The 14,142-nt window shown below is 40.7% G+C and overlaps 1 protein-coding gene across 1 annotated transcript in view; it reads left to right on the top strand.

The window, feature by feature from the left end:
• Positions 1-14,142, top strand: part of prpf38a (pre-mRNA processing factor 38A) — a 35,817-nt gene extending 21,675 nt beyond the window's left edge. The window contains exons 4-10 of the mRNA XM_060920002.1: positions 1,545-1,630; positions 1,728-1,838; positions 6,537-6,643; positions 9,200-9,226; positions 11,739-11,848; positions 13,801-13,849; positions 13,967-14,142. Coding sequence (XP_060775985.1) covers positions 1,545-1,630; positions 1,728-1,838; positions 6,537-6,643; positions 9,200-9,226; positions 11,739-11,848; positions 13,801-13,849; positions 13,967-14,003 — 527 coding nt within the window. The 3' untranslated portion in view covers positions 14,004-14,142. The remainder of the gene's footprint in view (positions 1-1,544; positions 1,631-1,727; positions 1,839-6,536; positions 6,644-9,199; positions 9,227-11,738; positions 11,849-13,800; positions 13,850-13,966) is intronic.

The raw sequence follows: 14,142 nt of genomic DNA, 5'->3' as shown, positions 1-14,142 counted from the left end.
ATGGAACAATGAATTCTGAATTATACCAGCGAATTCTAAAGGAAAATGTCAGGACATCTGTCCATGAACTGAATCTCAAGAGAAGGTGGGTCATGCAGCAAGACAACGACCCTAAGCACACAAGTCATTCTACCAAAGAATGGTTAAAGAAGAATAAAGTTCATATTTTGGAATGGCCAAGTCAAAGTCCTGACCTTAATCCAATGGAAATGTTGTGGAAGAACCTGAAGCGAGCAGTTCATGTGAGGAAACCCACCAACATCCCAGAGTTGAAGATGTTCTGTACGGAGGAATGGGCCAAAATTCCTCCAAGCCGGTGTGCAGGACTGATCAACAGTTACCGGAAACATTTAACTGCAGTTATTGCTGCACAAGGGGGTCACACCAGATACTGAAAGCAAAGGTTCACATACTTTTGCCACTCACAGATATGCAATATTGGATCATTTTCCTCAATAAATAAATGACCAAGTATAATATTTTTGTCTCATTTGTTTAACTGGGTTCTCTTTATCTACTTTTAGGACTTGTGTGAAAATCTGATGATGCTTTAGGTCATATTTATGCAGAAATGTAGAAAATTCTAAAGGGTTCACAAACTTTCAAGCACCACTGTATATGGGGTCATATCAGAAAAGTGCCCCTTTGTGATTTTATTTCCTTCCGGATTGGCCATGTCGGTGTTTTTCTCCGTTCTCCTTGAAGGAAAGTTACAGGCCGATTCACCTCCTGTTTTTCACCAAACTCAGCACTCGTCTGATCGTTTCAGTGTCATCCAGATAAACCTCGGTGATTTTCTGTGCAGGGTGTCGCTTCATGTTGAACCGGAGATGTTTAGCGAGTAGGGTTTCTTTCTCTGGTTGTTGAAATGAGAGAAGGGGGAAAAAAATGAGCACTGCAAGTCTATTGGTGGATTATGAATTAAAAAAAAAAAACTATCACAGACACACAGTCTGTTTATTTAAAGCATATGCACTACCGTTCAAAAGTTTGGGGTCACTTTGAAATGTCCTTATTTTTGAAAGAAAAGCACTGTTCTTTTCAACGAAGATCACTTTAAACTAATCAGAAATCCACTCTATACATTGCTAATGTGGTAAATGACTATTCTAGCTGCAAATGTCTGGTTTTTGGTGCAATATCTCCATAGGTGTATAGAGGCCCATTTCCAGCAACTCTCACTCCAGTGTTCTAATGGTACAATGTGTTTGCTCATTGCCTCAGAAGGCTAATGGATGATTAGAAAACCCTTGTACAATCATGTTAGCACAGCTGAAAACAGTTGAGCTCTTTAGAGAAGCTATAAAACTGACCTTCCTTTGAGCAGATTGAGTTTCTGGAGCATCACATTTGTGGGGTCGATTAAATGCTCAAAATGGCCAGAAAAATGTCTTGACTATATTTTCTATTCATTTTACAACTTATGGTGGTAAATAAAAGTGTGACTTTTTCATGGAAAACACAAAATTGTCTGGGTGACCCCAAACTTTTGAACGGTAGTGTATAAACCTAAAGAAGGAGTCTCTGAACATGCCTTTCCTCAGAATTTGAACTGATGCACGTGGACGAGTTCATAGACGAGCTGCTTCATGCCGAGCGTGTGTGTGACGTCATTCTCCCAAGGCTTCAGGTTGGTGGTTCAAATTTCTACTCGAGTTCAGAATGATTTGCTGGATAAGCATCTGTGCTCAGGTACGAGTCTGTGCTGTTGGATGTGATGTTTGTAGAAGAGGCAGGTTCTGGAGGAGGCCGAGCTGCTCGATCCACGTATCAGTGCCCTGGAAGAAGACCTGGATGAGGTGGAGTCCAGTGAAGAAGAAGAGGAGGAGGAGGAGAAGGTGAGGGATAATACATTTTCTTACTTTCCTTCTTACAGGATGTCTTGTTTTGTTCTGTTCTTTGGACAGATGATTGGATGTTCTGTAAAAATTAAAACACAATCACTGATGTCGTTCTTGGGTTTGATGTGATGTCACATCCGCTTCATTAGTTATTCAGAACTTTAGTTGGTGGTCTACCAAAGCTCAGTCGACAAAGCGTTTGTACGGAGAAGGTGCATTGCTCGCATGAAAATGCTTTACGCTTGCGTTGTTTTAGGTTGTTCGAATCGATCAAACCATGAAACTGATAAAAGTTTCTTCAGGGTTCCCCGTGAACTAATAAAAAAGGGTGAACAAACACAGGATTTCACAAAAAGACGTCAAGAAAGGTGGCTTTTGAACCTCTCACTGAAACCGAAGGGAGCCGAGTCGAAGCATGCTCGAGTTTCACTTGGTGAAAGGTTTGTATATGGGTCTGTCTCAAAAACTGGGTACTGTGGGGGTACCCCACTAAATATACTGTCAATAAACTATACGGTTTTGAATGGTGATGTTGGTTTTTAATTTGAAATAAAATGATGAAAAAAATAATACAGATAAAACTAAATCTTTGATGTGAATACTCTGTTCAGAATTTGGCAAAAATTCTGCAAATTTGTGGAAAAATGGCGGCTTGATCTGGGACATGATAAATGGTTGACTACATCGCATTCCCTTAAAAAGGTTGTAGTCCACTGAAAAGTCTACAGTTATCACTAACTGTATTTTAAGTTGTAACTTTATACGCCTAAGGATTGGTGCGCTCACAGAATAATCATAACCGTAATAAAACATCATGCAAAATATTTGATCACCGTTGTAACTCCGTTTTCCGCAAAACCAATACGATCGTGTGTTTTGATCTAAACGGAAAGCCTCAGGGTCAAGGTCACTACCTCACCAAAAGTAGTAACTTAAAATCACTACGCCATATAAAAATTTAGTTATAAATCTGCGATTTTCTTTTTTTAAACGAAAGCTGAAAGTTCGGTCTAGAATATGTTTCTTACAGAATATGTTACGATGGTAGCTGGTCTTGTATGAATTTCTGAGCTATAAAATGAGCTGTGGTCTATTTTTTACCGTAGCGTGTTATTTGTGTGTGGGGAAGGGGACACATTAACAATTTGCATGTGTAGAATGGAATTTTCCACTCCAACAGTTAGAAGTTGATCGTGCTTCCATTTGCGGTCTTTCTGTTACGCGAGTGATCTGTTCGGACGTTATCGCTGAAAAGGTGAGTTTTGACAGTTTTATTTTGTTTTAGTCTTGCAGTATAAGGCAATAGAATGTTTCTTTCTCATCTTGCTTTCATATTTCGTAGTGTTTGCGTATTTTTGGCCAATATTTTGCAACCATGGTCAATGTAGATCAAACTTTTGATAGAATCTACGGCCAGTCATTTTGCCCCGCCCCCGCCTCGCGCTCCGTCCGGTGCGGTAGTGATGTCCCGTTGCTCGCGCTCCGCAACAGAGACCCGCGCGACCTTCAGCCGCTACAGTCGCTGTTCTTTTACCACCGCCGTTATTCTCATCTTTCCGGTGTGTTCTTGATTTCTCCATTGTGTCCTATTTCGCCTATCAAATACCCAAAATGTATCATATTATTCATATTTAAGTGAATAATCAATTCAGTCATCATAACTTGGCATTTTTAACCCAAGCAATCAAAAAGAGGAAATTTATTCAATATTTTCACTCATCTGTGAAGGAGGGGTTTTAATTCTTCATGATGGAGTTATTTTATATGGAAATCAATTTTACAAAAGCATTTGAATTGTAATAAAAAAAAATGTTCCACAGTGGAGGCCAGATAAAGCAAGATGCTATCTTTATTCTTATTAAACATGACAAAAGAAACATTGAGTGTTCAGTAAATGCAAAAAAAAATAGTGAAATTAGAAAATTTATTTTTTGACCATAATGTCCCAAATGAGAGACCAGTTTCTGAGACAGACCCATATCCCTCTCAACTATGTCCTTAGTGTTTTTCAAGTACTTTTCTTGCTATGTGTCATTATTTTACGGTACTTTTTCTTAGTTATGAAGCGCTAAAGTCCCCAGCTGTTTCTTTGTTTACTCCTCACAAAGTCCATATGCATCAAGGTTGCGACAGAATTTTTACCCAGCCGTACAGTTACAATGCGCCGTGATCACTTCTCCGTCTTGTTTAACTTAGATCCAGGTCTTTAAAGGGGTTTCTGATGATCTTTGTAAATGATTGATTGATTTACCTGAGAGATAAGAGCCAACACAAGTGCGAATCAAGCGAACTGTTTGTTTAGACTTCAACTTGCACCGCTTCATTGTAAAGATGTGAACGAAAAGCTTAAAAAAAACCCACATACTTACACGGGCAAAAACAATACAGGATTCATTCTGCAGCGACTTGATACCGAGGTCCTTTACCCAGCCACATACAAAAAGTTGCAAGCTTCTTCCATCTGTTTTGTGGTGTAGAAGGATGTCTGCAACACCAGATAGTTTGAGATATCGGGGAACAACTGTGGAAACGCTACCTGAGTCTGGAGCACCAATTACGTTCTTAACCCCTTGACTGCCACCCATAATTACTTGTAATGTGCCGGGCATATAGGACAAAAATGGGTCAAAACTGGGATATTTTGATAATCTTTCTTTAACTTGTTCAGAACTTTTATATTTTTAATATTTGTATAGAAAAATCACAAAAAACACTGTTGTAGAGTAAAAATAACTTTTAGTAATCAAAAACAACTTAAAAAAAAAACAAGACAACGGGTCTTGTCAATGAGAACCTGTCCATAAACAGGAATTACTAGGACTTAAAGGGATAGTTCGGGATTTTTGACATGAATCTGTATGGCATCCCCATCAATAGTGTCGTGCAAACACACTGACTTACCCCTGACAGCATCCTGTGAGTCCAGTTCTTGTCCAGTTTTGGTCCAGACGAAAGTAGTCCGGCAAGTTTGTTGGGGTCACGAAAGTAAAACGTTTTTCGTCTCAAAACAGTATGTGTTCAAAAGAGTGATATATTTGCATCACAAAACCGTTGTCAAATAAAAAGTCAGACCTCGAAATCGCTTGGCACTATTTTCTCTCCCTTCTTATCACTGCGCGCTGCCGGCTTCATCCAGCTGCGGCTCCAGCTTCAAGGATAAGCTGGAGCCGCATAAGTAGGAGTCCCGGCGGGTGGTTTGTATTCGATTCGTTTATATCCCGACCTTGTTAGCTGTCTCATTTATGTTCATGGACCCGGTAAGCTGGTAAATAATATATATATTTTTTTTTCTTTACCAAATTCTAACAGAAAACGAGAGCGCCCGAAAGGGAAAGCTGAGCTGAGCCGCCTCACGGCTGTAATGCAAATTGCTTTCCTCCTCAGTATACAAGTGCGCTTCCATGTCAGGGAAAAATACCACTGCTGCCTATGTAGTGCCCTATTTATACAAATAGGAGTCATTCAGGATTCAGCCATGACACGGAGCAAAAACATGGCTGAATCCTGAATGACTCCTATTTGTATAAATAGGGCACTACATAGGCAGCAGTGGTAGTTTCTTTTTCCCTGACATGGAAGCGCACTTGTATACTGAGGAGGAAAGCAATTTGCATTACAGCCGTGAGGCGGCTCGGCTCAGCTTTCCCTTTCCGGCGCTCTCGTTTTCTGTTAGAATTTGGTAAAGAAAAAAAAAATAATAAATATTATTTACCAGCTTACCGGGTCCATGAACATAAATGTGACAGCTAACAAGGTCGGGATATAAACGAATCGAATACAAACCACCCGCCGGGACTCCTACTTATGCGGCTCCAGCTTATCCTTGAAGCTGGAGCCGCAGCTGGATGAAGCCGGCAGCGCGCAGTGATAAGAAGGGAGAGAAAATGGCGCCAAGCGATTTCGAGGTCTGACTTTTTATTTGACAACGGTTTTGTGATGCAAATATATCACTCTTTTGAACACATACTGTTTTGAGACGAAAAACGTTTTACTTTCGTGACCCCAACAAACTTGCCGGACTACTTTCGTCTGGACCAAAACTGGACAAGAACTGGACTCACAGGATGCTGTCAGGGGTAAGTCAGTGTGTTTGCACGACACTATCGATGGGGATGCCATACAGATTCATGTCAAAAATCCCGAACTATCCCTTTAATGTACACCAAGGATCCAAGTAACTGGGTACCATTTTCATGATGGTCTTTGGCATGACCCGACCATGAATAGAACTCGCGATCTCCCAATCGAGAGGCGGACACGCTAACCACTAGGCCAACTCGCAGTAATGTGCTACAGTAAAAGTAATGTGCCATGTAAGGTACATAAAAGGTGTTTATGATGAGTAACGTACGTTATAAGGCGCAGCGGTAAAAGTTTTCATGACGTACATGACTCGTCCAAGGGCATTGAAGGGGTTAAACATGCTCGAACTCGGTTAAACGTACACATCCAGACCGGCGCCTCAATAGGCTTCAGCCAAAGGCTGAGCCAAAAAAGGAATGTGGTGTTCTTTTGTTTCTGTTTTTTAAACACATTACAGTGCATTCATCAAAACAGTGGATTGGAAATGGCACACATGTCTGATTGGATGCTTCATTCATGAAAAACGATCGGTGTTACACCTCTTGGCAAACACAAGGTGTATAAATAGCTTCCAAACAGTTTGTAACTTCTTTCTCTCTTGATTGTGTTTAGCCGGAGCGAGTGCAGGCACCAGAGCCACACAGACGGAGTTACAGAGATCTGGATCGACCACGCAGATCTCCATCTCCTCGCTACAGACGAAGCCGCTCACCCAGAAGGTCAGTATCTGACATGTAAGATGAAATCAACTAGATAGTGAGTGACTTTGAGTAGTTGTGTTCAAGTTTTATGGGCGTTCTTGGATAAAACCTCAGTCGGAATTGCTTGTCTATCTTTTATTTATTTTTTTAAAAATACTGCTAGATGTTTCTTTCCTGCACTGACGAAACCTTTGTGTGTTCATGGAGTGCGTCATGTGTCGAAACAGCCTGTTTGATTTAGGGCTGTGCAATTAATCGAATTTTGATCACGATTTCGATTTTTGTGTCAAACGATCTCAAAATTCATATAATCGAGTTGAAACGATTATTTTGCCGTTTGTCGGGGACGCGCACACGCAATACATTTCCTTCCCGCGGGCCCATGCGCAGACTTGCCGACAACACTCGCGCGGCGGAAGCAGTGTGTGTGTCTCTATGGCTCTCCACTCACGCAGCTGAAAGGAGGAGAGATTGTGAATTGTTTGGCGCAAGGTAGGCTCGCAAGATGACAGAAGGAGGGCAGAATCGGTTGGTCGACAAAAAGGGACGAAAAACGTCTGTAATACGGGATCACTTTGGATTCGAAGAATCCGACGTGGAACAGAAGCGCATCGTGTGTAAGATTTGCAATAAGGTAGTATCTGCGCCTTTTGGCAACACTACAAACCTCTTCAACCACCTGAAACTGAGCCATAAAGTTATTCACGACAAAACAATAAAAAACAAATTATTCTATTCTTTAAGTTCGTTTCTTAAGACACGTATTTTTTAGTATGTTACCTCGTTTGTAAAAATACGCGTCTTAAGAAACGAACTTAAAGAATAGTTATAATAATCAGACATAATGAGTTTTCACTACATAATAAAAAACAAAGATAAAGCCGATGCCGCCACAACCAGCAAGACAATGCAGCCATCCATTTCAGCCACTCTCTACAATGCCACTCCGTATGCCACGAGTTCGGAGAGGCACAACGCACTCGCAGCATCCATCGGATATTATTTAGCCAAAGACATGCAGCCTATCAATGCAGTAGAGGGTGGGGGTTTTAAGAAAATGATAAACGAGTTTGACAAACGTTATGAGATCCAGTCTTACTTCCAGACAGAATCAATAGATCCTGAGAAGGACCCTCTGACATGGTGGAGAGATGCAAAAGCTGTCTACCCACATCTTTCAAATCTCACCAGGAAATACTTGTGTGTCCCTGCCACAAGCTCCTCGTCAGCGAGAGTTTTTAGCACTAGTGGAAACATTGTTACTTGCTTGCGTGCATCTCTGAAACCTGATCATGTTAACAGGCTGGTATTTCTTGCAAAAAACCTTTTAAGAAATCTTAACAGCATTTGCCATATTCACCTAAACTTATTCAAGTTAAAGTTAATTTCAGTTGCTTTGCACCCATGCAATAGTGGGTGTTTACAAAAATGTTTGATTTGGAATTTTGTAGTATTGCACTAAAGTGTACCAAAGTTTATTTTTGGATATTCTTTATATAAATAAGTACATTTATTTTATTTTTTTCAATATAGAGATTGTGGACAACTGGATAGAATGTGCATTTGTTTTTCTCTGTCTTATGTCAAAAGAATATTTTTATTTTGTTTTATACATCGCAAACTTAAGTTTTTCTAAACTATATTTTCAGTTTGAAAGAAAGGTGAACGTAAATGATCAATAACAAAGAGTTTTTTTTGTTTTGTTTTCAAGAGAAATGCTGAATAAATGCATTGTTTCAAAAAATCGTTTGCCTTTTTTTTTTTCGTTTCTGTTTCCGGTTGAGAGTACGTCGTGCGCATTCTGGCTGCCGCTTCTCACCAGAGCTTTTTTTTAAATTTTTTTATTTCTTTTTCAATTTTCATTTTATTTATTTATTTTTCTGTGTGTTTGTGTAGTTTGGTGTTTTGTTTGAGTGTTTTGTCCGCCGGTTATGGTGTAGCTCCGGACCCAGTTTTGGGCGTTGGTTCCCTCTAGGCCTTGGTTCACCGTGGGCGATGCCTGCGCTCCCAGCTATGGACTGCAGCGAGCTCGCTGCTCATTTAACATTCGTGGTTGTCCAGCGCTCTGCGCTTTAATGCTTGGCGTGATGTTCCGAGCGATGTTGCTCGGTGGCGTCGCGGCAGCTGTGCAGGCGTTTTGGGACATACCAGCGCTCTGCGTGGCGGAGCTTCTGTGCTCGCTTTGTGGATCCACGGCGTGGTGTTCGAGCGATGTGGCTGACGGCGGCGGTGCTGGAGATGTGGGACTCGTTTTCATGCGCCTTTTGGTGGGACTGTGGCTGCTACACCACTGGAATTACATCTTGACCCCAACTTGGTGGACTTTTTACTTTTTTTATTATTTATTCATTTATTTATTTGTTTTATTGTTATTTTTTTCTTTGTCTATAATTGTAAAGCGTCCTTGGGTTTCTTGAAAGGCGCTATATAAGTTGAACTTATTATTATTATTATTATTATTGTTTGAATAATCGTGATTTCAGTATTGACTGAAATAATCGTGATTATTATTTTTCCCATAATCGAGCAGCCTTAGTTTGATTTCTAATTATCCTTTTCATTTTATGTTTACAGACGAAGCAGATCACCGAAGAGACGAAGGTACACACCGGCAGAAACGTTATCAGTCTGCTTCCACATTCTTCATAAACACCAGTGGGATGTGGGCGAGTCATGGAGTACCAGTCTAAAGTTTGAACACACTTGATTGCCTAGGATTTTGATAGACAGGGGTTTTGTTGATTTTGGAGTTTAAGGAAGGTGTTTTTAGTTTTAAAGTATGCTAAGAACGCTCATTAATGGTGCTAAAACTTTTTTTTTTTAAGACAAAGAATATTTGCTTTGTTTATGGAAGTGCAAAACAGAAATCATATTCTAGCTGTCTTTCGTAACGTGATGCATTTAAAATTGCTACAAACATTTTACATAATGTGACCTGAGTAATATATGGTCAAATCAGATCCTGAGAGATGGATTCGAGGTCATTAGTATAAATACGCAGGCGATTATAGAAAATCGCACGTGCTGATGAGTCAAGAAATTCGGACTATTTCTCAATAATCACCTCAAGCGACTCGGCAAAATGGTGGCCGAGCACTTTGCCTTCATAAGTGAGGAAGAATTACAGATTATGAAAGAAAATGCTGTTCCTAAAAGCACTCAAGATGCTATGAAGGTTGGTTTAAAACTATTCAAAGGTAAAATGGAATTGTGATTTGATTTATTGATTTCAAAGCAAAGTATTTTATGTGACTCGGCGTAGATAAGTGACAAGTCTGCGCCATGCCGTTATTACATTTGCATGCCGCTTTTGAAGATTGAAATCAATTATTTTTATTTTTTAAATAATCACCTGTGTATTTATACTAAAATAATTATCCGCCTCAGACCCCGTGAATAATGACCTCGACTTCGTCTCGGTTATTATTCACAGATGTTCACTTCGCCTTCGGTGAATAATTGGTAATCGCAAGTTATTGTTGACAAGTCGTAGGAATCAGGCTTGTAGTATTCTAGTCCAGGACTCGTGACTCGACTTTGACTTAAGCACCGATGACTCGGACTCGTGCATTAACTGCATTCGGACTTGTAAATTGGAGACGAGGACTCGGATTTTTTTCTTTATTTCTTGTAACATGCCATAATAATTTCTAATAAGATATTTATATCTATGTAAATTTTTATACTAATTACATGCAAGTGTGTCACACCTGCGCGCCTTGACTCGTGCACCAGATAGACTCTCGGGCGCGCTCCGGACAGCACGCACGCAGCATAAACGACTCGCACCTGCACAGGATTGAGGTGCCATCAGTATGGCGATTACAAAAATTGTATTGAGTTGTGTTGCTGACACATTACCGAGCCGTAGTTCCTTGTTTGATTTCCTGTTTCTCGTCTTTGATTCTGCCGAGTCTACGATAGCCTGTTTGTGCCTCGCTCGACCTATTGTCTCATTCACCGTTTTACGATTTTGCCTGCCGTTCTGGATTGTTTACCGTCTTCACTTGTATTAATAAACACACCTCCTGCACTTCCATCCGTCTCCCAACCATCTCTGACAGAATACTTCACACTCCCTGATAAAAAGAAGCACATTCACCTGTTCATACGTCATGTTCAGGAACAAACTCGTGTTAATGGTGCTGAAACGGCCACCGTCAAATGGTGGTGCTGTTGGAGTCTTGGACTCGACTCGGATCAATAGTAGACTCAGACTTGACTTGAAATTTTCTTTAATGACTTAGACTTGGGGGCGGCACGGTGGTGTAGTGGTTAGCGCCGTCGCCTCACAGCAAGAAGGTCCGGGTTCGAGCCCCGTGGCCGGCGAGGGCCTTTCTGTGCGGAGTTTGCATGTTCTCCCCGTGTCCGCGTGGGTTTCCTCCGGGTGCTCCGGTTTCCCCCACAGTCCAAAGACATGCAGGTTAGGTTAACTGGTGACTCTAAATTGACCGTAGGTGTGAATGTGAGTGTGAATGGTTGTCTGTGTCTATGTGTCAGCCCTGTGATGACCTGGCGACTTGTCCAGGGTGTACCCCGCCTTTCGCCCGTAGTCAGCTGGGATAGGCTCCAGCTTGCCTGCGACCCTGTAGAACAAGATAAAGCGGCTAGAGGATAATAAGATGAGATGAGACTTGGACTTGACCACTGGGGACTTGAGACTGGACTCGGACTCGAGGTTAAGTGACTCGACTACTACACTGGTAGGAATATGAATTAACAAAGGCTGATTTTGATAAGTGCATTAATATTCCCTTTGTGATATTGAATCATTTGGATGACTTTAGTATTGTTGTAAAAGGGGGAAATAATGACGGGGAAAAATAATAATCCCACTATCCAATATCACCGTTTTCTATGAGGTGATATTGGATAGTGGGATTATAAATCATGACTGTATACATGTCTAAGGACGGTAAAGAGAAACAGTACTAACGGTGTTTAAAGGATGTTCAGAGAGCATGTATTGTGAACGAGTCCTGGAATGAACACGGTTTGGTCTTTATGATTAGGCACAAATCTACAATATTCATGCAAGATTATCCACTAAACCAAGAGTGAGACTTGGGCATCTTGACCTGGTTAACATAGAACTGTTTGCCTTCTCCTGTAGTCCCTCTCCCAGACGCGAGCGAGAGCGTGAGCGCGATCGCCACCGCAGTAAGAGTCCACGCAGACACCGCAGCAGATCCAGAGACAGGAGGCACCGCTCCAAATCTCCAGGTAGGCTACGTCTCACGACAGTCTGCTCGATCTGTTTGGAGGTTCTTCCACTGTTTAAAGGCAAAATTAAAATTCTTGTGCCTAATGTTTAGCTCATCTGTCCTGAAGGTCGATGAGCTGTTGCCATGGCGTAGCGTCTGTCGTCCGTCCGTCACCCACAATTCAGTTAAATCGTATCTCCTCCATCAGTTCTGCACGTATTTCCGTTCCGATTGTTTTGTTTCAAAGAACTCATCACTCCACTCAAAACTTGGTTGTTGTTTTGTCAGGTTTTTTTTTTTTTGCTAACGAGTTCGTGATTAGGCCAAATTAATGAATTTTCCAGGCCTCTCTCACAATTGTATTTCCTCTCTTGTTTCTCATCCGGTTTCAGTTCTGATCGTTGTTTTGGTTGATCTTCCCATGAGGAGCAAAACTTGGTTGTTTGCTTGTTTATTTTCAGTTAAATTGTTTCCTCCCTCAGTTTTCAATGGATTCCAGTTTTGATTTTGTTTTATTTGAAAGAACTCATCCTTCTGTACAAAACTTGGTCATTGTATTGTCAATTTTTTGCTAACAAATTAGTAATTAGGTCAACTTGACACATTTTCTTCTGACTAGAATTGTACCTCCTCTCTCGTTTATCATGCGAATTCAGTTCTGATGGATGTTTTGGATAGATCTTCCCTCAGAGAACAAAATGTAGTCCTTTGTTGATTTTCCTGTTGTAAACAATTTGTCGTGGAGGTTGGTCCTCTCTCACATCGTCACATTTCAGGTCTGTTTGATGTTTTGGTTGTCATGGTGGTTTTGATGGCAGGCCAGATGAGCGACTACGTCCTTGACGTTCTGGTTATTTTACACCACCATCTTTCCTCATTTTTATCCCCCGCTGGCCGAAAGGCCCGAAGAGGGATTATGTTTTGGCGATTTCCATCCGTCTGTCTGTCCCTCCCTCTCTCCGGGGAAGGGTGTTCACCTTCTGAAATCAACTCCTCTCACAGTTGTTGGAGGAATTTCACGAAACTTGGTAAAACGCATTGTTATATGTCGGTACTACGCATATAGTTCAATTCGGTTGCATTTTCCCCAGAGTCGTGGCCCTTGATCAACAACCTTGTACTTTGACAATTTCATGAAGGTGTGTTTGCCTTCTGACATCAACTCCTCTCGCAATTTTTGGATGAATTTCTCGAAGCGTGGCAAAAGGCCTTGTTATATGACAGTAATACGCATATTGTGATTTAATTTCGTTTATGAAAATTTTCCCAGAGTTTTGACCCTTGATTAAATAACTTGTACTTTGAGAATTTCATGAGGGTGTACGTTCTTCTGAAATCAACTGCTCTTACAATTTGTGGAGGAATTTCACCAAACTTGGCAAAAGGCTTTGTTATATGACAGTAATACGCAGATTGAAATTTCGTTTAATTTGGGCAAATTTTTACCAGAGTTATGCCCTTGATTCTTAACAAACTTGTACTTTTGACAATTTCATCAAGGTGTGCTTGCTTTCTGAAATCAACTTCCCTCACAATTTTTATCCCCCGCTGGCCGAAAGGCCCAAAGGGGGATTATGTTGTGCCGATATCCGTTTATCCGTCCCGGGAAGGGTACTCACCTTCTGAAATCAACTCCTCTTACAATTTTTGGAGGAATTTCACGAAACTTGACAGGATTCTTTCTTTGTTATACGTCGGTAATACGCATATTGCAATTTCGTTCAATTCAGTCACATTTTACCGGAGTTATGGCGTAGTTGCCAGCGGGGGATATTGTGCTCTGAGAGCACTCTTGTTATAAGTGCTATTTATTCTAGAAAGCACTGTATACTTAGTTGCATGTAAATAATGAGTAAATTTCATTTAAGGGGAAAAAAAAAGTCTGAATTTATTGCAGTTCATCACAGGGATAATTTGAGTTTTGTCCTTATCGTCCTTGCTTGGGAATTCATCTACATTTTGCTTTTGCAGGTCATCACAGAAGCCACAGGCACCGCAGTCACTCAAAATCACCGGAGAGGTAACAACACTGTTACACATGATCTGAGTATTCATTTACAGTAAGATACATGTATGTGGCACAGTTTGTCTCATTGTCTTATGGTTTTCTGTTTATGGTTTTCTGTTTTCTGTGCAGTCGCTCGAAGAAGAGTCACAAGTCAAAGAGGAAATGAATGTCATGGAAGAAGTTATTTGGTTTTTTTTGTTTGTTTTTTAAAAATAAAATTCACTTTTATGATTGCTTCTGTCAGTAATGTAAAAATTCATGTGAATTTTCTCATTCGCTAATTAAATCCACAAATGTTTTTGATA

Source organism: Neoarius graeffei, chromosome 4 (genome assembly GCF_027579695.1).
Source record: "Neoarius graeffei isolate fNeoGra1 chromosome 4, fNeoGra1.pri, whole genome shotgun sequence".
Lineage (NCBI taxonomy): Eukaryota > Metazoa > Chordata > Actinopteri > Siluriformes > Ariidae > Neoarius > Neoarius graeffei.
Note: the sequence above shows the minus strand (reverse complement) of the source record. Positions and strands in the feature narration are given on the sequence as shown.